Source organism: Trypanosoma brucei, chromosome 7 (genome assembly GCF_000002445.2).
Source record: "Trypanosoma brucei brucei TREU927 chromosome 7, complete sequence".
Taxonomy (NCBI): Eukaryota; Euglenozoa; class Kinetoplastea; order Trypanosomatida; family Trypanosomatidae; genus Trypanosoma; species Trypanosoma brucei.
The window spans coordinates 1,925,204-1,950,203 of NC_007280.1; the positions used below are offsets into that span (position 1 = coordinate 1,925,204).

At 45.0% G+C, this 25,000-nt stretch overlaps 3 protein-coding genes and 3 non-coding genes across 6 annotated transcripts, besides 8 other annotated features; 4 read left to right on the forward strand and 2 right to left on the reverse strand.

The window, feature by feature from the left end:
* Nucleotides 1–18: part of a sequence feature (C-rich) that runs on past the window's edge.
* Nucleotides 1–25,000: part of a sequence feature (sequence corresponds to BAC RPCI93-25D22) that runs on past both edges of the window.
* Nucleotides 3,854–3,893: a microsatellite.
* Nucleotides 4,585–6,027, forward strand: Tb927.7.6860 (expression site-associated gene (ESAG) protein, putative; the record flags this gene model as incomplete). Its single annotated transcript, XM_841213.1, has 1 exon — nt 4,585–6,027. The coding sequence occupies one exon, from the start codon at nt 4,585–4,587 to the stop codon at nt 6,025–6,027; it is 1,443 nt and encodes a 480-aa protein (XP_846306.1).
* Nucleotides 8,340–8,360: a sequence feature (GC_rich).
* Nucleotides 9,922–10,174: a mobile genetic element.
* Nucleotides 9,922–10,241: a mobile genetic element.
* Tb927.7.6863 lies at nt 14,905–15,087 on the forward strand (the record flags this gene model as incomplete). Its single annotated transcript, XR_002990055.1, has 1 exon — nt 14,905–15,087. It is a non-coding gene; the product is annotated as an rRNA large subunit delta (M2) (ribosomal RNA).
* Nucleotides 15,409–15,486, forward strand: Tb927.7.6866 (the record flags this gene model as incomplete). Its single annotated transcript, XR_002990056.1, has 1 exon — nt 15,409–15,486. It is a non-coding gene; the product is annotated as an rRNA large subunit zeta (M6) (ribosomal RNA).
* Tb927.7.6869 lies at nt 15,805–15,940 on the forward strand (the record flags this gene model as incomplete). Its single annotated transcript, XR_002990057.1, has 1 exon — nt 15,805–15,940. It is a non-coding gene; the product is annotated as an rRNA large subunit epsilon (M4) (ribosomal RNA).
* On the reverse strand, nt 17,052–17,570 carry Tb927.7.6870 (hypothetical protein; the record flags this gene model as incomplete). The annotated part of the gene is made up of 1 exon (XM_841214.1): nt 17,052–17,570. One exon carries the CDS (start codon nt 17,568–17,570, stop codon nt 17,052–17,054), a length of 519 nt encoding a protein of 172 aa, XP_846307.1.
* Nucleotides 19,047–19,733, reverse strand: Tb927.7.6880 (hypothetical protein; the record flags this gene model as incomplete). The annotated part of the gene is made up of 1 exon (XM_841215.1): nt 19,047–19,733. One exon carries the CDS (start codon nt 19,731–19,733, stop codon nt 19,047–19,049), a length of 687 nt encoding a protein of 228 aa, XP_846308.1.
* Nucleotides 20,364–20,584: a mobile genetic element.
* Nucleotides 20,585–23,998: a mobile genetic element.

A 25,000-nucleotide genomic window follows, 5' to 3' on the forward strand; every position in this document is an offset into this window, starting at 1 on the left:
CCCCCCCCCCCCCCCCCCAGTCTCGCGTAACAATTGGCGCTGAACGATCCCCAAGGGAAGACCCGGCACCTAGAAACGGCTTGTGTAGATACTTCCACTGCCTCTGAAGACGCCCCACGCACCGCCCGTGCGCCGTTGAGGTCTCGCTAAGGCGGTCGCGGCGTCAACGCCTCACCGCATCCATCCGATCTTCATACACGCGCACATATGTATTTCAGCGCCGCGCAGCCAACTTCCCTCCGGCAATCTTCCACGACGGTCGCAACCACTACCGCCCTTCCGTACGCCAACCGTCGGCTCGTCCTCCAGCACGCTGCAGTGACGTTCGAGCTCCCGCCTACTGCCACCGAGCGCAGAGGCCGAAGAGACGGAATCAAATGGAAGGAGGGTGGCCAACCCCAAGCTAGCGGTTTGTGGTGACGTAACGCCATGGCCTCCGCGAGAAGAGCGGACCTCCTGAGCACCCGAAAACTCGACGGCGCTCTCCGTACGGTTGCCCCTGCTCGGAGACCCTTTTGTTAATGTCGCATCTGTCTAAGGTGGGGTCGGCCTCGGCGCACCATCGTCAGTACCTGCGGCGGTGTGTGGACATTGTCCTCTCCCCTCGGCGTGAAGAGGGTAATACGGGGCCCGTGAACACCCTACGGTTCGCACGTGGTTGGCACTACGGCGCGGGAACTAAGGCAGTGCCCTAAGCTTCGCGAATCCTCTTTAGTTCGTTGGTTGACCGTACCTGCCGATCCGGGAGCCACCTTGCGTTGCTTTGCGGGTGTTCAACGTGGCCGTCCGGGGTCCGCGTGCTTTGGATGCCGCTGTGCGTCGTGTTGAGGCGACCCGGACGCTATTCCGTGCCGCTACCCCTCGCTTCACTGCTTGTAAGTAGGTTTGCCCCCCGCTTTGAATGCTGTCCCAAGGAGCGGTGGTCGGCGTCATGGGTGCGTATTTTGTGCGCCGCAGCGGGTTTGTAGGGTTCGTTTGCTCTTGGTTCGGTACAGTTTTCGCACGGCCCGACAGCACAAGTGAGTCTTCTACGGTACATGATTGTTGAGACCTTCGCATTTGTACGGGCACAAATTCCGCTTGTTGCACACTGGCCATCGTGCTGACAAGGGTGAGGTAACTTACTTAAATGTGCTGTTGGCTAATTGGATTGGTTACTCTTGGAACTGCGGTGGGGACTTTGTGTGCGAAGAGCATCCGATTGTGCGATTCGTTTACGCCCATTATTGGCACAGTTGGTTTGGTCAAAAACACTTTCGGATATGATAGACACACAGAGGATGCACCTCTTTAGCAGTTTCATTTGCGGTTGATTGTATACTTGAAGATCGATAATTTTTGTTATATACAACTGGGCTTAACGTTCACTTATAATGTCACGAATAGTTTCCTATTGCGAAGTCGTGCTTGCGCACTCACTGGCAACAGGGTCGCATTGTTTATGAACTTTGCGTCACTTCGCTAGATGATTAATATGCACGTCGATGTTTACTTATCTTCCGTGATAAAGCAGATTGCATAAGCTGTTGCCGTTATTGCCATCCGTATCGCTTGTGAAGGAAGACTTTGCTGGGGACTTTTTTTAAACACAGGTGGCACCGCTAAACTTTGTTCTCCGGACCTCTGCGCCTGTGTGCAAACCATTTCCAGGGTAAAATATTAAGTAGTAGAGGAGGATGCGTTGGCCGTTGCGTTCGTTGGGAAGATTGTCAAGAGAGTTGTTGAGGTGCAGGTTCAATTTGCTTTGGCATTTTTTTCTTGGCAGCAAACGTTTTTCTTTAGTACCTTCAGGATTTGTTTAGTTCGTGTACTTCGCCATCATGTTCTTAATATCTTTATACCGCCGAAATGCTAGCACATAATCGAAACGGTAAGCGAGTTTATTCTTAACGATTTGATTATTCATCTGTGTGCCTACTGATATGGTTAGTACCGTGTTTTTTTTTTTTTTGCGCCGTGCTGATGGAAACCGATATTTGCTTCTGAAGCGTCTTCCCTCGATGGCTCACGTTTGGGAGACTGACCGTATGTAGTATATTTGTTATACAAAGTTAAGTATTGATGTCGGAATGTGTTGGTTGTACGCAAGTGCCTCATTTTTCCTCCCGTTGAATGGTTTTAGGCACCTTTGCACAATTTCGTGACTAATGTAAAGGATTCCTTGGGAAAAGATGGGGATTGCGTAGTGTTGGTGTATAAAAAAAAAACAATGTTACTCGCTATGAAATTTGTTCAAAATCTCGTTTATTTTTCCTTCGAACACCTTTTTGCAAGCGTGGGAGAGTTTCAATTAAGCGAACAGTCGACAGTCCCTTTCGAATTGAATACAGACTGATATATGAAAGGCACGTTTTGCTTTGGTGTATCTTCACACCAGTGGATTTACAAACTTTTGCAGCCATATGTGCGCTACACTGTGGGGAAAATGTATACGAAGGGTTGACAATCTGTTATGTCTCTGTGTTTGTGCATTGATAACTTTCGTCGCTCTCCGTTGGCTTCTGCTCGCACCTGAATGTCCGCTATTGTGTGCTCTGTGGTGCATGAGAAAATGCAATAAAGGCTTGATGGGGAAAGAATGTCTAACTTGTTGGAACGATAGTTCTATCTCAAACCGCTCCGGAATTACTTTCGTAACGCGATTTCCTGTCTAACCGTAACTGCTGCCTAGCAACAATTTCAACTCTGTATTATGTTGGGTATCCACATCCCCCCCCCCCACTGTAGCGCGCCTAACTGGTGAGAATTGACCAGGAATGCCTCTATTGGGGTGCGCATACTGCGCAATTAACGCTTTTGTGATCTCGAATACACTGTGCGGACGCTAAGTGAAATCTCAACGACAACCCTTGGAATTTCACTTCGCTTGTACTCGATTCCCCTCCACATCGCCGCTTGGGGTGGCGACAGAGAAAATGTGATCCGTGTGGGACTTAATCCCACCGCCGGTCACCGCTGCGGTGGAGTATGCAAAGGAAAATGTTCCCCCTTCTGCTAACCGTATTATTGTAGCTAATCTTCCCAATTCAAGTGCAGAACTTGTTTGCTTAAAGCTGGCATTTGTCGAGTGCTACACAAATCTTTGTTCGCAGAGAATTTCAGTGTACAAATAGAACTGCCTGTAACAAATTTTTTTTGTCATTGGTTCAGTTTGTACTTGACGCTAGCCAACAGTTGTGTAAAGAGCACATGGCTCAATTCTGGTGTTGTAAGTTGTTCCTAGCCCGCTCTTCAGGAGCTGTTTGCCGGTATGCGTTGTGGTAGGTTTCGTACTTTCTGTCGTTGCCAGAGAAGGGGAGAATGCATAGTGTTCCTCCACCTCAATTTGTTACTGATTGAAAGGGCCTTTGCTTACCCAATTTAAATCGGTTGGTGATTTGTTGGTGTCTCTACGGAGGGGAAGGAACCAGAAGATGGAAGCTCGGAGATCCCATCGCGGAAATGCAGACATATAGATGTCACTGACTAATAGAAATGAATATCTGAACAGAAAGAAATACTTGCGGTTAAAAAACGTCTGCTCACTTGGTATTAGCTAATCCTTATTGCGCCATAAAGTTTGTTGGGCGTGGAAACACTAGTCACGCGACCAGTGTGGCCGCCAACCCTAATCCTAAAATGTCTTTTGCTTCCACTGATGCGCTCACCATTTACCAGCACTACTCAGTTATGCAGAATAGCTCGTAGCCATGTTACCGGCTGTGGAAGTGGAGTAAAATATGTGTGATGTGCACGTTGGTTTGAATTAAAGCATCGTTCTGCAGTTGAAACACCTGTGTAAGCGGCCGCTTCGAACATGCGTTCGAACAGCGGCGCACAGTAATCGTCTGTCACTATGTCGGCCTCGGAAGCAGTGTGTTGGTGTGTGTGTGTGTGTGTGTGTGTGTGTGTGTTTGCATTAAACAGATGTATCATCGGAGACATCTTTTCACAAGAAGAGGAAGTTTCAGTTGTGGTCACGGACGCATTACGCAGGTTGTTGGGTTGAAACAACACAAACGTGGCAACCATTTAGGATGTTTTGGGCCTTTGGCGGTGGTTGTACTGCACTTTGTATACTCCTTTAAGAGAAGAAATGGTTTGAAAGTGTAGATTTTTTTTTTAAGTCAAGTATGTGCATTCAAGAAGCCATATCACAGTGTTGCGCGGCGCGTCGTCAAGACAGAACCTTGCTGCATTGAGAGTGCATGTACGAAAGCGGCGCCAGGATGCTATGGGTCCAAGTGGTTCGAGGCTGTAGAAGTTTGCTTGGTGATAAAACGTGTGCGGGCATTCATTACATACCAGTCGCAAAGTATCCCCAATCTCAATGCTGGAGTGGGCGTTGCTTTGTCCATACGCATGCTTTTTTTTTTTGTTCTGTCAGAAGTCCCTTCTCGCGACGCGAGTATCAGCTCTCCACACTCTTATTTTTTAAGTATCCGTTTTTCAGACCACTCGCCTCCATCGACTTCAGTTTTGTTACACTCCGCACATCTTTGTTGCTATGTTGTTTTTCTACTTTAGTTGCTCTAAGTGTAACCAATATTAATTTAAGGTACAAACTCTATCCTCAGCAGGATTCGGTGTTATTTCTCTTCGACGATGTCATCAGTATCGAGCGTACCTGTTTTGGTGCTGTTCAATTCCGTTCTAACACTTCTGTGTTGTATCATCAGCTCTGGGCAACGGTCAAGAAGTCCCTTTACGAGACCGGCACTCAAACCAGGGGGCGTTAAGGTTGCCATTCAAGAAGCGGCCGTTACGCCAGCATTACCCACACTTGTGGAAGAGTCGGAAAAGGTTATGGAGAATCTCACCATTCCCGAGCAAAAGGTTAATGGTCTAAGTCTAGGGGAGGCTCATATTCGGGACGTGACGGTTGGGAGCGCGACAGTTAAATTCGAGGAACCAAATAAAATGATTTTGAAGTTTTGGAACGTAAGCGCTACTGTGCCTTTTACGCGTTTTTCATACCACTCTTTTTGGTGTCATGTATATCCTTGCAGTGGGACGACACAAATGGAAATACGCAACGCAAGTATGACACTGTTGCTCGAAGTGTCTGCTGCAAGCGGCGGACCACTAAACGTAGGTGTGGTTAGTGTGGTAACTGACATCGGGGACCCAACGATAACTCTCATCGGTGAAGGGAAATCAAAGGTGCCCAAGTGGCTTGGTGGTAGTGTCAAGGATCTATTTAAGAAGGATATTCTAGGCAAACTCGAGCAGCAAATAATTACTGCAGTGAACCCCATTTTGACCAACAAAACGAGGGAAATATCCCATATGTTCCCAATTGTCTTCATAGGTAATCCGAAAATCAAAAATGGACAAATGAGACTCGCATTGGCCGTTCTTCCAGGCACCACAAAACAATCAACGCTGACGAGAAAGCTTTTTACTCCGCCCCAGCCATTTCCAAACTGGCCTGTTGCTGTTGTTTCCTCGTATACGGCTTTGAATAATGTATTCCGCTTGCTGATTAAAAAGGGCCACTCGAGGATCCGCGTGCCCTTTCCACTGAAATATGTTCTCTCCAGCGAGGCCGCGCATCATCAGTTGGACAGTCTTTGCTCTGGATGTGCCTCTGAGGCCTCACTTGAACTAAAAACAGCCCCGTGGTTGAAATACCTGAATAAGAAACTGTTTACAGTTAACTTTCGGGGCGTTGACGTTGCCGTGGGTCTGTTGCCAAGGGGTGGTGACCCCATTCCCTTGTTTAGTATGTTAATGAACGTGTCCGTCCGGGCGGCGCATATCGCTGTCGTCGACAGCATCGCCCATGCGAAGTTGGATTCCATTGATGCTACGGTGAGCGTCACATCCTCACGTATCGATGGCCTGGACTCAAGTACAATGAACACAAAAATTCGTGATTTGATCAACGGGATGGTGTTGCCGCTGCTCAACTTCAAGAAGGATGGCTTTCCCGTTCCCTTCGACTTGTCTGGGATCCACCTGAATATTACAGGTGAAGGCGGTAAAGCGGGAGTTGACCCGGCACGCGCTTTTAGATCGCTCAGCACATTCCTTCACCTCCGATGAAAGATTGCAACATTCCCGCCCACTTCGTAAAACACACTCCCATGCGCTTATATGGAAGGGGGTAACGCTCAAACCTATCTTGCCTTCCCCTGTTTACGCACACTTTCACATCGCACTTCCTCTCACAAGATGTTCGCATGTTGTAGCAACCACCCTGCGCAATCGATGAGAAGCTATCCGTGTCTACGGGTGACCCTTCGAATTATGGCGGAGGAGTAAAAACCTAATCGTGTGTAAAGTGCTGTGGTCAAGGAAGGAAATAAAGTGCTCTTTTTTTTTTTTGATTGTTTCTGTTTTCGCTTTTGCTTTCCATATCCCTCGTTGCTGACATCTTTTTTAACAGTGTCACTCACTCTCCGGTCCGCACAAATAGACCAAGTTCTAACGTTGAATGCCTTCAATCAGCGTCTCTTCCCCTCTTCTTGCGGTAGTGTATGAGCAGCTACATCCTTTGTTATGCCACCTTTTAGATGAAACAGCCGGAAACTGGTGTCGCAAAGGTTTTGGAGGGTCAAGCGTACGACGAGTTTGGCGCCCCTACACCCGGCCTACGAACACAATTGCTTCCCCTCCATGAGAAGGGAGGAAGGTTTGGGTGGGGGCGCGGGTTTTGAATGCATATTTCTTTTCCACTCGCCCAGTGGGGCGAAAAACGTCTCTACACGCCCGCGAAGCCACAACGAAATTGCGCGCCACACAAAGGTTGAGAGCACATACCGCCCGAGCGTTCGTTTTTTTCTTGCCAGCGAGGTCCAAAGACTTTTGCCCAATCCAAACCAACATGCCGATGTTGAATCCTAAACCGCGGAAGCCTTCCACCGCTCATGCGCCTCCGGGGAGGGAGGGGGTCAAACGGCGTGGCCTGCATGGAACCGGCTTCAGAACTATGTGATTGGACACGCCATGCAGCAGGTTTCGTCGGAGTAGACGAAACGCAGGCGGTGTTTTAGTACTAAATGGCGTCTGCTTAGGACTCCAAAAGCGGTGCGGCGGCGGAGTGGCCACTCCGCCGTGGCGATGGGCAGAAACAGATCCCTTCCCATACGACAGAATCTGATGGACAGTGTACTAAACTCTGGATTTTGCCCCTTCGTCAGATACTGCTAGCAGCCCAGGTGTCCGCAATTCTGCCGTCTCTACCACGGCCCACGGATCAGTGCGACATGCGCGAGGAAAGAAAAGGCAGTTCCGTTGGATTTTTGTGGGCAACGAGAGTCTCCAGAAGGGTGGGTAAGTCTGTCGATATGTCCCAACGCATTCGCCCTCGTTGGTGTGGGAAACAGGGTTTTTCTTGTTTGGCGTTCGCCGCACCAATGGCACGCTGGGTGGGTTAGGGTCCGGAACTTTCTCAGGATGCAGCCGCGACGGATGAAGGTTCCTCCACCGAATCAGGCCGGGGCACGCTCCTTGTCGCAAGAAATTTGGGAGTTGCACTTTTTCGTCGTCCGGTTTCTCGTTTATTTTTTTTTTCTTGGTGTGTATTCGATCCCTCCCAGCCTACAGTATTTTTTTTGGCGAGTGTAATAGTATCTGTCATGCGTGCTCCTCCAACTTGTGTCATGGTTGATGTATTGGTTGCTTCAACTTCAGCCTGTTCATTTATTGCTTTCATACGTCGGCTAAAGACAAGTTGAAGCCCCAGTCGAGGTAAGCAATGTTGGACGTAGTCTAGAAGTGACCAAACATCCATGAACGAGTGACCTCTTTCTACTTTGGGCTCCGCTCTCATAACTTTTAGGAGAGGCACAGGTCAGTAAAGGCGGATGCCTTGCACCTTCTGGCATCCCTGGCCTCGATCAGTCCAAGAAGTCTTTGTCGTCCGTGTCGGAGCGGCCGACATCGCGTACCGTATATAGCGTGGGAACGCTACACCACACCCACCGGTGGGCGTTACGATGCCCTTTATAACATGACCAATTCACTATGTTTCCCTCCCCAGGTAAGGGAGCCATGGTTCTGCACCTCAAAATGTCGTTTGAGGAGCAATTTTTCCTTGCCTTGCGAATGGTTAGTTTCCCAACTTTTTGGCATTTCCTTTCCTGTTGAAGCCAAAATTGACTTTTTACGTTTGGTGAGATAGTGTCTCGGAGGCAGTACCATAGAGGACACAACTGGATGAACCTGCCGTTGGTGCGTGTCGCTGCTCCCCCACGGCCGGGTGTGGGCGCACGCCTTGGATCTATTGCGTCCCATCCTCCGACCTAGCAATCTGGATGAAGTGGCAGGTTGGCGCTTTCGTCGGGGACGCCCCCCACGCACTCCGCATTTTAGCAGACAGTGAAGAACCGTGGCGAGTGCGGCCCGTCCGCTTTGCCCCCCCCCCCCCCCCCCGGACATACGGGGCGTGTTTCCTCTTGCGCTGTTTTAGGTCGTGCCTTACCTCACCCCCGTTCGGCTACAATGTATCCTTGCGCCCTTCCCACTCCATGGAGAATCTTACACCGCATCTGAGCAAGGTGAAATCTGGCTGCGTCTACGAGAGGGCCCCATGGCAGGGGGACGGACACCCCCCGTTGAAGTTTCATATGGGTTGCTGATGGTTTGAACTTTGCGACTGCCGCGAATCCTTCGTTGACTTCCAGTGTTAGTGATACGATGGAACGACACCGGCGTTCCGTAATTAATTGGCCCTGGGCGAGTGAGTGCAATTACTCCCTCAGTTTGGTGCCAACGAGTGAACATTTTTCTCCATTTTCTAGGCATTCAGTCTACATGTGCCATCTCACAGTAAGCCGTCTTGACCTTTGTCCTGAGGAGGGTTGAGCCTCGAACGATGTCTTCTATATGACATGACTGGTTTTTCAGCCTCCGAGTTTGATTTTTTTTTTCCGTTACCTCCCGAACGCGCTTCACGAATAGGTGAAATTTTGACACTTTGCGGGAGCGAAACACTTCCGTTAGGATTAACGCAGTGAGAAAGTCCGCCGAAAGGGGGGAAGGTGACCGTCCGTTTTTCAATTCTAACTGCGCAATCATTTTCCGTGGCGATGGCTTTCTCCTGGTTCGATTGTTTTGACGGAGAAGGAACCGCGGCAACTTCACTGAGTGGCGCCGCTGCCATGTTGAGTGAGTCAACTTTTCTTTTCATTCTTTGGTTTTGGCAGCGCGGGGCACCCAAGCGAACGAGCGGATGTGCGATGACACGCTGGTATCAAATGGTTCCAAATTTTCCTATCCTTTTATAGACATACTCGTCGTAGCCTCCTCGTTGGACTATTTGTTCCCACATCACAGGCGGAAGTTACAAACAGTATCGAGACCGCTGCGATTCTTCATGTGAGTGCTGAAATCACCCTTCATGTACAGCGGGTGTTTCCATCCTGCACCCGAGCCTAACCCACCTTCGGCACTAGAGAGGGGAATGTTGTGGAGCTTGTAAACATTGCCGCCTTTATCTTCCACACCTGCACAGCTCTTTTTTTGTTTAGAACCGTGCCTGATCCTATTTCCGTTGGCACCGCCTATGAGCGCTATGTGAATACAAATCCCCAAGCATTCCGATATTCCACCGCCCTTTTTCACTTCAGAACAAAGGCAGAAGCACCTGGATCCGAGGGGCGCCGAGTTTTCCCCTCATCGGCAAGTGTTTCTCCTCGGAACCGTGTTTGCCGAACGGGAGCTCCCCAGTAATGTCAAAAGTTTTTTCCATGAACCATTCCAAAGTGCGTGCTTTTTCTTTTTCTACGATATTGGTGCTAGCTCCTTCCCAGTCGGTCATTAGGCAAGGGCACTCGAAGGGTGTGTGTAGCATTCCTTACGGGCCTTAAGTGTTGTTGGAGGTTGTCGGTTGTTTTGGTGGCAATCGGGACCTCCTCCTCCTGCTACTTTTTCGATGCCCAGTGGCGTTGGGTTGTGAGCACAACGTCGTCATGTTTCGTTTCAAACTGCGTATATCCCTGGTGATGCTGGCCACATCAACGTGGTGCCAGGGTCCAGTACCCCGTATCATCGGGGGAAGCCAAGAGCCAGCAGCGTTCTTCTCATGGGGAACACTGCTGTGCTCCGGCTACGGCATCATACAGCACAGGGATCAGCAGCGTCTTTCTGGGACACCGTTTTTCATTTGTCGGTCCCTGGGAACGTGACAGCGTGCCATCAGCAGTATCATCCGCACTAAGATGCTGCTGTCCGGTGATGTGGAAGAGAATCCCGGCCCGTCGTTGCGCGGGATGCAGTGGAACTGCGCCGGGCTATCTCAAGGAAAGAGATTAGCACCCCACTTCGTGTTGGGAATACTACGTCGCATGAATCGTGCTACAGCCCGTCTGGGGGTAGCGGACTGTCTGAACACTTCTGCTTGCAGTGATTTTTGTGATTTTTAAACCCTTTAAGCCGACCACCGCAGTGAGGGCGGTGCTCCCGACGTCTATTCACTGAGGGCCTCCTTGTTTCTGTGTGCGTCACCACTTCTTATGTCTAATTTCGAGTCGTATCTTGTGTAATTGACTCACATGATGGGCTAGTGTGGGCGTGTTGTTCCGGGGAAAGGTTGAAAAAGCGATGCGTGCTTGTGCAGTTTCACTGCCAAGTTAATCCTGCCAAATGGCTTGGACTCCCCACATCCTGCGCGTGCTAAGTGAGGCAAGTCTGCCTTGCTCCGTGGTTCTCCAATAATAAGGTCTGAGCCACCAATATCGTAGGCTTTGGCCCCACGTATTTTGTATCTGCGGATGCCCTTACGAATGCTGCCACACCATTCTTTTTGAGGCTGCAATACACGTAAGCAGATCAATGTGCCGTGGTGGCACAGTTTTTGTTCTGGTGTATTGACTGCTGCTTCAAACTTCCGTGGAAAACCTTTCTCCAGGCTCGTTAACACGCACTCTACAATACCCGTAGAAAAACTGAAGATGTATCGTCCATCCGGTCTCACTTAGCGCGAGGAACCTTCGCCACATCTGATCTTCTGCCAAGTCGGTTTGAGTTCCCGGCCCTTTCTTTAAGGTCCTAAGAAGGGATTGGCCGTCCGCCACCGGCGGTAGGGATTTACTTTTATCATCTTCGCGCGGCATTGTGTTTTTTTTTCAAGCTTTTTGGCACCGCAGTGGATTTAGCCCTGTAACTACGGAGCCGGGAACCACAGTTGACACCCGCCCTTTGTATAAGTTCATTTGAGCAGAGAAGTGAACAGTATTCCAACCCCTTCCGATCTCAGAGGACCCGCACCGCCGTCGGTTGCTAGAATCCACGCTTTGTCTCTGTGACGTGAATCTGCTCCTTCGATAACTCAGCGTCTTTCCCAAAATAACTCTTTTTCCCTTCGGAGAGAAAAATCTATCTCGAGCTCCGTTCCTACGGTAGCCCCGCACGCTGTGCCTCTCAACCACGGGGAAACCACCCTGCGATGCAGAAGGTTCTCAAATGCCGTGGCCTGTGATGACCTATCCGGTGGCACGTTCGTCTAACAAGGGAGCTACGCCATCACGAAATATTGAAGGCACACGGGGGACGACCCCCGTTTTCGGTTCACTCAGCGGTGTGCATACCCACTCCAAGTTACTTACATTTGGTTTTTCGTACATGACAACAGGTTCGCGTATACACGGAGAATAAACAAAAGACAGGTATGCTTCTGCATTAATAAAAAGCAAGACCATCGCGCCGTATGTTCACATCACAAAGAGCAAATGACAAAAAAAAAAATTCTCATCTCCTTCTTCAACGACAAACTCACATTCACCAAACCCTCGCACCCCACCCCCAACAAAAAAAAACCATATTCAGCCACACAAGCGCAATGCAACCTAACATTTATAAGAAAAAAACAAGTTCCGCTAAATTGATTCAAATGAATAGATATTTTATATGAAAAAGCGTGTTATTAAGTGTTTTATGTGCAAAAGAGTGTTATTAAGTGTTTTATATGAAAAAGCGTGTTATTAAGTGTATTATATGAAAAAGCGTGTTATTACGTGTTTTATGTGCGAAAGCGTGTTATTAAGTGTTTTATGTAAAAAAGCGTGTTATTAAGTGTTTTATTTTGAAAAAGCGTGTTATTACGTGTTTTATGTGCGAAAACGTGTTATTACGTGTTTTATTTTGAAAAAGCGTGTTATTAAGTGTTGTACGTGCAAAAGCGTGTTTTTAAGTGTTTTATTTTGAAAAAGCGTGTTATTACGTGTTTTATGTGCGAAAGCGTGCTTTTAAGTGTTTTATTTTGAAAAAGCGTGTTATTAAGTGTTTTATTTTGAAAAAGCGTGTTATTACGTGTTTTATGTGCGAAAGCGTGTTATTAAGTGTTTTATTTTGAAAAAGCGTGTTATTACGTGTTTTATGTGCGAAAGCGTGTTATTAAGTGTTTTATGTAAAAAAGCGTGTTATTAAGTGTTTTATTTTGAAAAAGCGTGTCATTAAGTGTTTTACGTGCAAAAGCGTGTTATTAAGTGTTTTATGTGCAAAAGCGTGTTTTTAAGTGTTTTATTTTGAAAAAGCGTGTTATTAAGTGTTTTATTTTGAAAAAGCGTGTTATTACGTGTTTTATGTGCGAAAGCGTGTTATTAAGTGTTTTATTTTGAAAAAGCGTGTTATTAAGTGTTGTACGTGCAAAAGCGTGTTTTTAAGTGTTTTATTTTGAAAAAGCGTGTTATTAAGTGTTTTATATAAAAAAGCGTGTTATTACGTGTTTTATGTGCAAAAGCGTGTTTTTAAGTGTTTTATTTTGAAAAAGCGTGTTATTAAGTGTTTTATTTTGAAAAAGCGTGTTATTACGTGTTTTATGTGCGAAAGCGTGTTATTAAGTGTTTTATGTAAAAAAGCGTGTTATTAAGTGTTTTATGTGCGAAAGCGTGTTATTAAGTGTTTTATTTTGAAAAAGCGTGTTATTACGTGTTTTATGTGCGAAAGCGTGCTTTTAAGTGTTTTATTTTGAAAAAGCGTGTTATTAAGTGTTTTATTTTGAAAAAGCGTGTTATTACGTGTTTTATGTGCGAAAGCGTGTTATTAAGTGTTTTATTTTGAAAAAGCGTGTTATTACGTGTTTTATGTGCGAAAGCGTGTTATTACGTGTTTTATGTGCGAAAGCGTGTTATTAAGTGTTTTATTTTGAAAAAGCGTGTTATTACGTGTTTTATGTGCGAAAGCGTGTTATTAAGTGTTTTATTTTGAAAAAGCGTGTTATTAAGTGTTTTATTTTGAAAAAGCGTGTTATTAAGTGTTGTACGTGCAAAAGCGTGTTTTTAAGTGTTTTATTTTGAAAAAGCGTGTTATTACGTGTTTTATGTGCGAAAGCGTGTTATTAAGTGTTTTATTTTGAAAAAGCGTGTTATTAAGTGTTTTATGTGCGAAAACGTGTTATTACGTGTTTTATTTTGAAAAAGCGTGTTATTAAGTGTTTTATTTTGAAAAAGCGTGTTTTTAAGTGTTTTATTTTGAAAAAGCGTGTTATTACGTGTTTTATGTGCGAAAGCGTGTTATTAAGTGTTTTATTTTGAAAAAGCGTGTTATTACGTGTTTTATGTGCGAAAGCGTGTTATTAAGTGTTTTATGTAAAAAAGCGTGTTATTAAGTGTTTTATTTTGAAAAAGCGTGTCATTAAGTGTTTTACGTGCAAAAGCGTGTTATTAAGTGTTTTATTTTGAAAAAGCGTGTTATTACGTGTTTTATGTGCGAAAGCGTGTTATTAAGTGTTTTATTTTGAAAAAGCGTGTTATTAAGTGTTGTACGTGCAAAAGCGTGTTTTTAAGTGTTTTATTTTGAAAAAGCGTGTTATTAAGTGTTTTATATAAAAAAGCGTGTTATTACGTGTTTTATGTGCAAAAGCGTGTTTTTAAGTGTTTTATTTTGAAAAAGCGTGTTATTAAGTGTTTTATTTTGAAAAAGCGTGTTATTACGTGTTTTATGTGCGAAAGCGTGTTATTAAGTGTTTTATTTTGAAAAAGCGTGTTATTAAGTGTTGTACGTGCAAAAGCGTGTTTTTAAGTGTTTTATTTTGAAAAAGCGTGTTATTAAGTGTTTTATTTTGAAAAAGCGTGTTATTACGTGTTTTATGTGCGAAAGCGTGTTATTAAGTGTTTTATGTAAAAAAGCGTGTTATTAAGTGTTTTATTTTGAAAAAGCGTGTTATTAAGTGTTTTATTTTGAAAAAGCGTGTTTTTAAGTGTTTTATTTTGAAAAAGCGTGTTATTACGTGTTTTATGTGCGAAAGCGTGTTATTAAGTGTTTTATTTTGAAAAAGCGTGTTATTAAGTGTTTTATTTTGAAAAAGCGTGTTATTACGTGTTTTATGTGCGAAAGCGTGTTATTAAGTGTTTTATTTTGAAAAAGCGTGTTATTACGTGTTTTATGTGCGAAAGCGTGTTATTAAGTGTTTTGTTTTGAAAAAGCGTGTTATTACGTGTTTTATGTGCGAAAGCGTGTTATTAAGTGTTTTATTTTGAAAAAGCGTGTTATTAAGTGTTTTATGTGCGAAAGCGTGTTATTAAGTGTTTTATTTTGAAAAAGCGTGTTATTAAGTGTTTTATTTTGAAAAAGCGTGTTATTAAGTGTTTTATTTTGAAAAAGCGTGTTATTAAGTGTTTTATTTTGAAAAAGCGTGTTATTAAGTGTTTTATGTGCAAAAGCGTGTTTTTAAGTGTTTTATTTTGAAAAAGCGTGTTATTAAGTGTTTTATTTTGAAAAAGCGTGTTATTACGTGTTTTATGTGCGAAAGCGTGTTATTAAGTGTTTTATGTGCGAAAGCGTGTTATTAAGTGTTTTATGTGCAAAAGCGTGTTATTACGTGTTTTATGTAAAAAAGCGTGTTATTAAGTGTTTTATGTAAAAAAGCGTGTTTTTAAGTGTTTTATTTTGAAAAAGCGTGTTATTAAGTGTTTTATGTAAAAAAGCGTGTTATTACGTGTTTTATGTGCGAAAGCGTGTTATTACGTGTTTTATGTGTTTGTGAGATTGTGAAGGGATCTCGCAGGCATCGTGAGGGAGGTATGGGGTAGTACGAGAGGAACTCCCATGCCGTGCCTCTGGTTTCTGGAGTTTGTCGAAGGGCAAGTGCTCCGACGCTATCGCACGGTGGTTCTCGGCTGAACGCCTCTAAGCCAGAAACCAGTCCCAAGACCGGGTGCCCGTAAAAGCAAAAAGCAAAAAGAGAAAGTATAGGGAAAAATATAGTGTACATGTAAAGCGTGTTCCACATATATATAAATATTCATTTATATAAGTGTGTGGGCACGGCTTGTGTGTATCTCTATATGGCTCACTGACGTTGAAGGGAATGCAAAGGTGTATAATGATACTACATATGCGTGTGTATGTTTATTACTTTGTGTTTCTGTGTGAGACGTGTTTTGTGTGCGGGCATATATGTATATAAATGCTCTTTATACCTCCGTCTCTTCCAGTTGTCTGTTCACGCTCAAGACAAAAAAAACATATTCGAAACGAATATTATCTCGAATCGCCACTTCTCTTATCTGGTGGGCTCTGCCCGCCCTTGTCGGCGCCCAGTACCTTCATTTTCACAAGATCTGTTTTGAACGCGTTGAACAAAAAACAAAAGCAACGGAAGAATTTCATTACTTATAAAATATATGTAATGATGCGGAGGTGTGAGAGGTATTATATTATGTTTGCATCAACAATGCGCATGCATATACGCTCTATGTGTGTGTATGTTTTTGTCTGTATTGTTGCGCGTCACACTGTGTGGTACTACATATATATATGAGGCAATGTTTCAATTATTTTTTGGTGCATTGTGTTTCTATGTGTATGTGTAAGTGCCACCAACTCTGTGAACCAAACCTATCTCTCTGTGTATATATATTTATATACAATACAATAATATTTTGTCCCTCTCCAAACGAGAGTACATGCATGGGCTGGCATGAGCGGCACGCTCCACGACCGTGGGGCTCGAGGGGCACTTTACGTCCCGAGGCGCTGAACCTTGATGCTTGGAATTTCATGCTCAGGGACTTTTGAAGAAGTCATATGTGTGTGCTTGTATATGTGTATGTGTGTTGTGTTACGTTGAGTCGAGTTGTTGGGGTCACATTTTTTACTATGTGTGTAGTCTCCTATTTTGCATCACGTTGTGACGGGGAGCGTTTTATTGGATGTGTGTGTATGGTCACTCGGTTATTATGCTACGCCGCAATTGTTCCATGGAAGAATAAAATTAATAGCATGCCATTGTGTTTTATAATAATATATGTTGTACGCCTTTATTTTGGGTGAGATTCCCATGTATATGACATCCAATATGTCCAAGAGGCAAGTGTATATTTATTTATTGATGTTTACATATATCTCATATTTGTCGCACTGGTGGGGGGGGGTTTATGCTCACCATATCACAATATATTATATGCTGAGGGGACAGCTTGCACACGTATGGGGAATTTATAGGAATATTATAATAAGCTCCTTTGTGTTTGCCGCTTTTCTAGAAATGTGAGAATAATGCAAACCGTATATTTTGTGGCTGTGAAGGTTTGTCATAATATATCGACATAGTTTTCCCCTGTACATACTAATAACATACCATGAGGCATTATGTGCACAATATGGGAGGTGTGGCTACTGTATATGTTATTTGTTAACTCTTCCTTCGGATGAAACACTACAGTGTCACACCTCTCCTTCTCACATCATATGTATGTGCTTCACCTCACATTATTACTCCATACCATCGTGTTCTATTGGAAGAAATGATGTGGAATGATAAGATTGAGTGAAAAAAGAAAAGATCAGAAAGGCATGACTATCTCTCTCTATAGTGTGTGGTGTACGCTGTTGATGCTTTGAAAGTTCTGCATCATCACGTGATATTATATACCCGTATGCCGCGCTTGTGCATACGTATGTGTATATATTTTCTTTGATACATTCTCGGCGTAATGGAGAGTGTGTCCATGTCAGTTATTTTTTGTTTCCTTCACGAACTTACGCACTTCAATGCGAATTTCCATCGTTTTACACACGGTGCAGTCGCTTAGCCCTATTATGCGAGGTGCGTGTAGTTGGGAAAAGATTAAGAAGAAGAGAGGCTTTAACCGATATGTTAGAGAGGCGCAAAAGTAATGTTCATTTCAAAAGGGATTTGGTTCTTTCTTTTCGTTTCCTTCAAACTTTTTATTTCTACTGAATAAGAGGTTTTGATGGTGCATAAATGCGAACACTTGGTTCCTACCATCGTACATGTGTTTTTTTTTTTTTTTTGGAAAGGTATTGGCTGTTGTGTCAAAATACACGCATGTTCTGCGAGTAAGGAGAAACTCACGGTTATTGATGAAGTAAATGCGATTTGGCACAAAAATGAAAATTCCTCTATTCAATATACGCTTGTGGTTGTGAATTCCCATTATCGACATTGGAACTTCGAATGTCCTCGGCATGCCGTGGTGGCGAGCTGTTGTGGCGCACTTCTTCTTCCCAGTTAGAAGTTTTGAACACCAACACTCGGCGGGCTGTAAAAGGTGCTTCCACGGACCATCCCCTTCGTAGCACTCCACATGGAAATGTGTACCAATGTATGGGGATCGTGACTTGGGAAAATGTAGAGAGATTACAATTGCTTTGGGAGCAGAATATTTCATGCCAATCAACATGGAAAAGATATATCATACAATATTTGGAGGTAAACCCAAGAGCCTCCTAACAATGTGTGCAGATAATTGACCTGGCAAACATGACAGGTAAAGCTAAAACGTTTTCTTTGACTCTGCATCTGTAAAGAGGATACTTGACACACGTTTGGAGCATTAAGAGGATGATGGGAGCACATTTTTTTCTGTAGCTCTCAGTTATTCACTCGATCACGTGCGATACTAAGGTAGTAATAGTGCACTCCATGTTTTTTTGTCTTTTCCCTTTTAAAATACGCCCAAGTAGTACATGAGAGGATCTTTTAGCCAACTGGTTTAGAACCGGTATCGTGATTGTTCTTTCCACTCAAATTAAAAAGAAAAACTCGTATTTCTCTTGGAACAGGATGTGTAGGATTGTGTGTTCATCGCAGTGCGCTACTTCAGTAGAACCGTGGTGCACTCGCTTTAATATAGGCATAGTTTTATAGGGCGGTGGGAGCGGGGTGCCTGGCTGTGATTGGTGCGTTGAAATGGGTGCAACAACATGAAGTCCATGAATTCCAAAACTGGTTTATCACCTCAACCATTCAATCCGACAACTATCACTGAAGGAAGTCCGAGTCTGGCCTGCACATATCCGATTTCCAAAAAGCCTCTTTTTACAGTTCAATAGATGCCACTTTCCCCTCGTAATTATCATCAGCACACCGAAAGTTCATTAAACTTCCAATATTCCATTTATCCCAGTGATACCTAATTGTCTTATGGCACGCCATTTCTAGAGGTGGGAACAGAATAAATCCGTTTTCAGCCTGACTGTGGCCATGTATACAAAGAAAGATCGGTAACCCTTGAAGTCAAGTCAGCCGTGGAGGCACCTGTACTCAGGAGCTCCTAAATGTTACGTAAGGCTGGCTGCCACACTTTTGAAATCTCGCATAAAGCTTCCGATTTGATTGCATTAGAAAAATGAACCTTTAGTGAGAAATATGATAATCCAGTAAATTCCCAAGGTGAAGTAACCTCCAGAGTTATTGGAAAGTAGCGAAACAATATCCGCATTTCAATAGAGGGGAGAGGCGTTTATTCATTTATTTTTTGTATCATTTTATGTAGGGGATGACGCATGAACACATTACCGTTCAAGTCATAGTGTACCATATTTTTTTTTTGACAGAGGCCTGTTTCGTGTTATGTCCGAACTAGTTATGCGTGACCAGTTGCAAACGTTCAGCTTTTAGTCCTCGGTCTTCCGTAATGGCGAAAACAGTTTACTTGCGAGTGAAAGGCTTCTGCCTCTTTTTTTTTTTGTTTTTTGAGCCAAACGTAGAAGAGCATAGTGGAGTTTACAATTTTCATTCAGAGGAGTGGGCAGCTTTTTGTGTAGTCTATTCTCCTTTATAGGGGTGTTCCTCTCGAATGAAGAAAGTACATGTTGGAAGAGAATGAGGGGTTTCTCAATTTCTAGGAGGAATTGTGCAAGGTTCTTGGTGAACACTATCTTCTGCATATTTTCGCCCTCAAGCCCGAAGTGACTGCGGAGCACTTTAGGCTTGAGCGCACGAGTATGTGGGTGGGATTCCCTTCGCATTCGTTGGAGTGTGTATGTTTCCTTTCAACGCAGATTTCATGTTTTTGATGGCGATGTATAGATGAACCTGATGTTGAGTGGGACGTCTTATTTCGGTTTACGAACGTGAAGTGTAGATGAAATCCTCTGACGTTGAAGCTCCGGAGCGGTGGTGGAGATTCTTTTGCGACGGAGAAGGGATGCTGTCTATGCATTCCCCCGAAGTGCTCCATCAGGCTGTCTTTTGATACATGCGTATGACGGCATTGCGTGCAACAGGTGTCATTTAGACCTATAGTTACCGTGTTCCAAATGAGGGATACCTCTTGTTCTGTGATGGAACGGCTCCGTTTTGTACCAGCGTTACTATCCAGGGGATGGCCTCTGCGGTACTGAATCTTGGTGCTTGGTGTTGTTCCCCCTTTTGATTGTGATACAAAGCCACATTGCGTGCATTGTAGCGGCTCAGATGTGCCTGCTGGGTCGTTCACTGGATGCCCTCTTGTTTCCGTCGCTCGGGAGCCCTTCGTTGGAATACTTGCATTCTCTTCGAGTTCTCGTTGCCTTTTTATTCCTCGCGACCCCGTTTGCGGTTGCACTTCGCAGTATTTCATCCCGTGACTTATCACTAGTCAATTTTCCGTGTGAAATATATAGCTGCGAGGTCCATATATCGCTTCATTTTCTCCAGGGGTTGAACTGGTGGTGTTATCACTTTGTTCATTGGTGTTGGGTTGATGCGGCCGGTTTTCACTTTGTGTGCCTATCCGTTTCTCCACCACTGGAATGATGTGCTAAAGCTGACCTCTGCTCTTTATTCCATGACGTATTGTCGGGCCTCTCTGCTAAATCAATTTGAACCCACAGATTCCTCACTGGAGTGTGTTTTTTTATCATATTCAGTGTGGATTATGGTTCCGCCAGTGTGGGGTGGAAAGGGACTGTCGTTGGTCAAGTAGTGTTTTTGTGGCCTGCACAATGTTAGTACACATGCACTCTTTGATTGAAAGCCACGTGCTGCGCAAACCCATTTGTGCTGTTTGATATTTTCATCTTCTTTCCGCTTCTCCGACATTTCATCGTCTAACTTTCTCGTTTTGCCGTGAAGGCATCGAGTTTTGGGCCATGCGAGCCCTCCTTTGTTTCCATAGGATTTGTTACAGACAATGAGCACATACGACTTCGGTGGAGGGGGCAGGGGCTATAGGGTGAAATTTCAGGCACCACCCCAAGTTCTGCAGCATGTGCGGGTGATACTGCTGATGGCACGCTTGCCACGTGCCCAGGGACCGACAAATAAAAGACGCTGTCCCAGAAAGACGCTGCTGATCCCTGTGCTGTATGACGCTGTAGCCGAAGCAAAGCATTGTTCCCCATGAGAAGAACGCTGCTGGCTCTTGGCTTCCCCCGATGAGACGGGGTACTGGACTCTGACACCACCTTGATGTGGCCAGCATCACCAGGGTGTGCAGCACGTTTCAACCGGCGCAATGCCTCATGGTAGGGTGCACCGTGCATTCGGTTCGTATGAAACACTACGTGAGCTCTATCGGAATTTATTTTCCCGCAGTGTGCGCAGAGATGGGTTTCACACCATCTGCACCTGTTAGGAACTGTTTTGTTTATCCTCCGCAGCAACCATCCATATGTGTTCGATGTCCCAATGCGGAATTGGCGACTTCACCTGCTCTATCGGTTTAGTGGCAAATCTTCTTTAGTTGGTTGCCATTCACCGGTCATTTCCAACCTGTGTGTCTTCAGTTTCTCTCTGCTCACCCTGAGGTGTCACTTTTCCAAGGCAGTGATGTCGGGTATTCACCCAACGTCTTGTTGAGGAACGTTTGCATGTGCCCTCGCTTTTGTGTTCGTCAATTCATTCTTTTCTACACCACAATGTCCAAAAATAAACTGAAGGCAGATGCTGGTGCTATGATATCCGATACCCAAGAGTGCTATCCAAGTCTGCCGCAAAATTCCTGCCTTTACCGCTGTTTTTCCCATTCGTAGTGCCTCGAACAGCGACCGCCGGTCAGTAGAAAGAGACATTTTACACGGATGAGCTCCCTTCGGTTGTAATATGCTTATCATTTTATGCAAAACCTCGAACATTACTATGCACTCGGGTCGGTAGCTACAGGCTATTGTTCCGGCTCCACAGTGAACCGTCGAGATGGGATTGTCGTTCCTATATGTCGTTGAGGCAGCTCCTGATTTTATTCCTAAGGAAACAGATCCGTCTGCTCATACTTCAAAATGCGGCATGGAATTTAGTTGGGTTCCCTTTGCACGGTAGTGCCTTACAATCAATTTCTTACATAATTCAAGCTGAACGCCGTCCTAGGAATCGGCATGCACATCCGATGATAGTGTTATATGTAACCAAAAAACTGGGAGGGAAAGTTAGGGTGACTGGTGGTAGCGGTTCTCTTTGTCTATCTACTTCGACAGCGAAGAGCTTCTGCATGATTGTGCGATATATTTGACGGGGGGAATGCGGTGGGTGACATACAATGTTTGCACATCCCTTGCGCTCCTCACCGTGTGTTTCGCAAGTAAGCAGATATCGTAAGCCGCGGATCAGTAATTCCTCACGAAGAGAGAAAAAGTTGGCTTGAAGGCGAGCATCGTACGCGTGGAATTCACTGAGTATTCCGGATATGATGTGGCATGCTTTATTTTTTTTCCGCGTATTCTACTTTGTCTTGTTGGTTGGATGCAGTATCACGGTTCTGTAAACCCTTGCCACACATAATTTTAGCACGGAACGTCGCGAGGTAGAATGCAAGAAGTGTGCTCCTGATTGGTGCACATTTTGTCGAGCATAGGCCCACGACTTGTGCTGGTCACATATTTGTAGGTCTCTCTCACGTTCGCTGCATGTGTTGAGAAGCCCCAACGAAGTTACAGGGTGATACCCAGCACTTTCAGATTTCTCTCCTCACCCATGGGCGTGCCGTTTATCATCAGGATCGATGGTTTCCTTAGAAGCCCTCCGAACAGTGTATGTTTCGTTTTATACACGTTTAGTTGCTTGAAGGATTTATGACCCACTCTGGCCACAATGCTCGGTCCTTGTTGTAGAGTGCGCTCGATATCTTCCCTGTTTGATCTCCTACACGTGATTGTCAGATGATCGGCAAAGAAACCGTGGTAACAGCTTAGGACTTCCCGAAGCCACCAAATAAGAGAGTTAGTGACTGTGATGAAGGTAAGCGATTCAATGACTATTTCTTGATGACCTCCTCTAGTGAAGAATATTCGTTGGGAGAATACTTTCTTTAAGCGACCTCTGTCTAATCGTTCAGGGAGAAATGAAGCCGTCCAGCCATTCTGTGGGCCTTCCGCATCCAACTTTCTTATTTCTTTCATAAATTTGTTATGGTCTGCCGTATCAAATGATTTTGTGCTTTCAACAAAAGTGACTGGTCCGCTGTCAGTGCTGTGACGGCAATTTAATTAAGTGTGATCTTGAAGCATGTCGCCAATTGCCGCATGCCCAGGAGATGATATAGGTTATCTGCTAGTCGGCTTCTGCCCTTTCTTAGCTATTATTCTCACTCCCACCATCTTGTCCATCGGTTTCGAAATGTTACTTGAGATTGTTAGTGATCAGAAGGACGAAGTGTCCGATGGGTGTTTCCAGTTTTCTGTAGAGGGACAGTCGTCCCTCTTTTCCATGTTCTGGGTGTTGTTGCCATCATAAGACTCCGGCTTAACCGCGCTAGGATCAGTCGTCTACCGAAGCGGCTCAGGTAGGTTGACGCAGTGCCATATACTTCGTCCTCTGGGGGAGCAGCACCATTCGGAAGCTATCCTAGTGCATCCTTCAACTCTCCCACGGTTATTGGTCGAGTCCATTCATCTGGCTTTCTTTCTGGTGTTTGCATTGGAGGGGAGGCGGGAGACTTAGGAGTGTCGCGCTGATGTTTTTGCATACATTGCTACTTGATCACGAGCGTGCCGACGCCATTTCATTGCTCGGTTGTCAACTGTAGCGACTGGGGTGACGAGTGGGCGTGTTGCAAAGACATTCTGTATAATTTTCCAATTACCCTAATCTGATTCACTCATCGCTGAGCATTTGTTCTTCTACCTTTTGACCGCAAGTGTCGTTATTAGTATTCTGTGTTCCGCGGCGAGGCGAATCGCTCATTAGTGTTAGTGCAGGCATTGTTTCTCTTTTCCATTTCGGCTCGCTCTCTGTGCCAGAAAGGCTTTTGGAGTCTTGGTTACTCGTGGGACTAGGGCAAACGTCGCTTCCCTAATAATTGTTGCTAACGTTTCACCGTGCGTGTGTGGATATCTTCCAAGTTGTCATTTTCTCTACCCCTCTCTTTTCCGGCGCGGTCTAACTTCCTCCAACTAGCGCATTTCCATGATAACGGGGTCCACATAGTCCATTGTAGTGAAATTGGCATGCCATCAGGGCCAAGGCATACATCGATGAAAATGATACGATGATCTCCGTGTGGAGCAGACCGTGGCGACCAGTTTGTAACATGGAAGTTCTTCGATAGAGTTATATCGAGTGCGGAATTGATGCTACGGTCACAGTGTCGTATCGTGTGGTCTCCCATGTGTTTTTGACGGTGTACCAATTATCTTTGCACTAATGGGCTATGGAATCTTTCCTTTTAATCAGGGGGACATGTTTATCCCACGCCAGTGGGCTGGAATTAGAATACATACCAACTATATGCCGACCGGCATGAAGGAGATCGTCCGGCCTTTCTGTGGCGGCTTCCCTCCTTCCTCGTGGAAAATGTGGGGAAGTCAGTGTGTGTGTTGAAGGGATTGCGTGAAGTGTACTGTTGCATGTACAAATTCATGTCCGAAAGCCTTCGACGCTGCCACCACGAGCGGTAGGTGTCCGAGAACGGCAATGGATACACCTCCACCTATCGAGTTATAGCTCTCCTTGGGCGTGGCGGACGAATACGTGTAACACCGTCTTGTGCAGCTACACGCTCTATGTATAAGAGTTTGAAGGGGAGTTAGTGAGAGGGAATGGTGATGGTCAGGGTTTTTTTTTTTCGAGGAGTCCTCGGGAAGTGATTCAACATTTAGAAAGGGTGATTACAGGGCGCAATGGCGAAATGATGGAGACAGGAGCAGCTCATATCCACTTTGCTACATGGTGGTTACAAAAAATAAATATTAACAAGAGGGGATGAAAGTTAATAAACATACCGGAGTCGTGATCGTGTGGTGCTTGATAAGGAAAACTCTCCACAGTTAAAACTGAGAAACGGATGATAGACCGCATCACTAAAGCATTTCCATCTAAAGTTGACACAAAAACCAAACACAGGCGCAGGAGTGTAGAGAGTGGAGTAGCGTAGCTCATTGAATTGGTAAGATTATTATATGACACCGTTAGGGCTAAATTATCTTCCGTAACCGACTGCCAGACGACAGCAGGCGATAACAATAACAACCAACGACTGCTACCCACAGCACCCTCAAGACCGTAGCTCTCCACCCAGCGCGGGTGCATTCTGGCTCTTATATATACTCATTGTCATGACAGAGTATATTGTACTGTGTTGATAGGGGACGGGTAACTGTATTGAAGAGCCGATGCTTTTGACATGTTAGAGATAATATGTTTTATTGTAAAGTCAATACAACACACAATAGGATAATGATAAAGTTAAAAAAGTATATATAGTAATAGAAATATATCTTATATAGGAAAGATTCAGCAGTAAAAGTAGCGTCTGCGGTGTACGGAGCAGGAGAGCAACTGACCGCTCTCAGACCGATGGTGACGACATAAACGCGTCTCTCGGGCTTCTGCTCTGTAAACTTTGCGCAATGCGATACGGAAACAGTTTTTGCGCTTGTTCAGTAGGTTTGCCGAATGGCTGTGGGTATGACA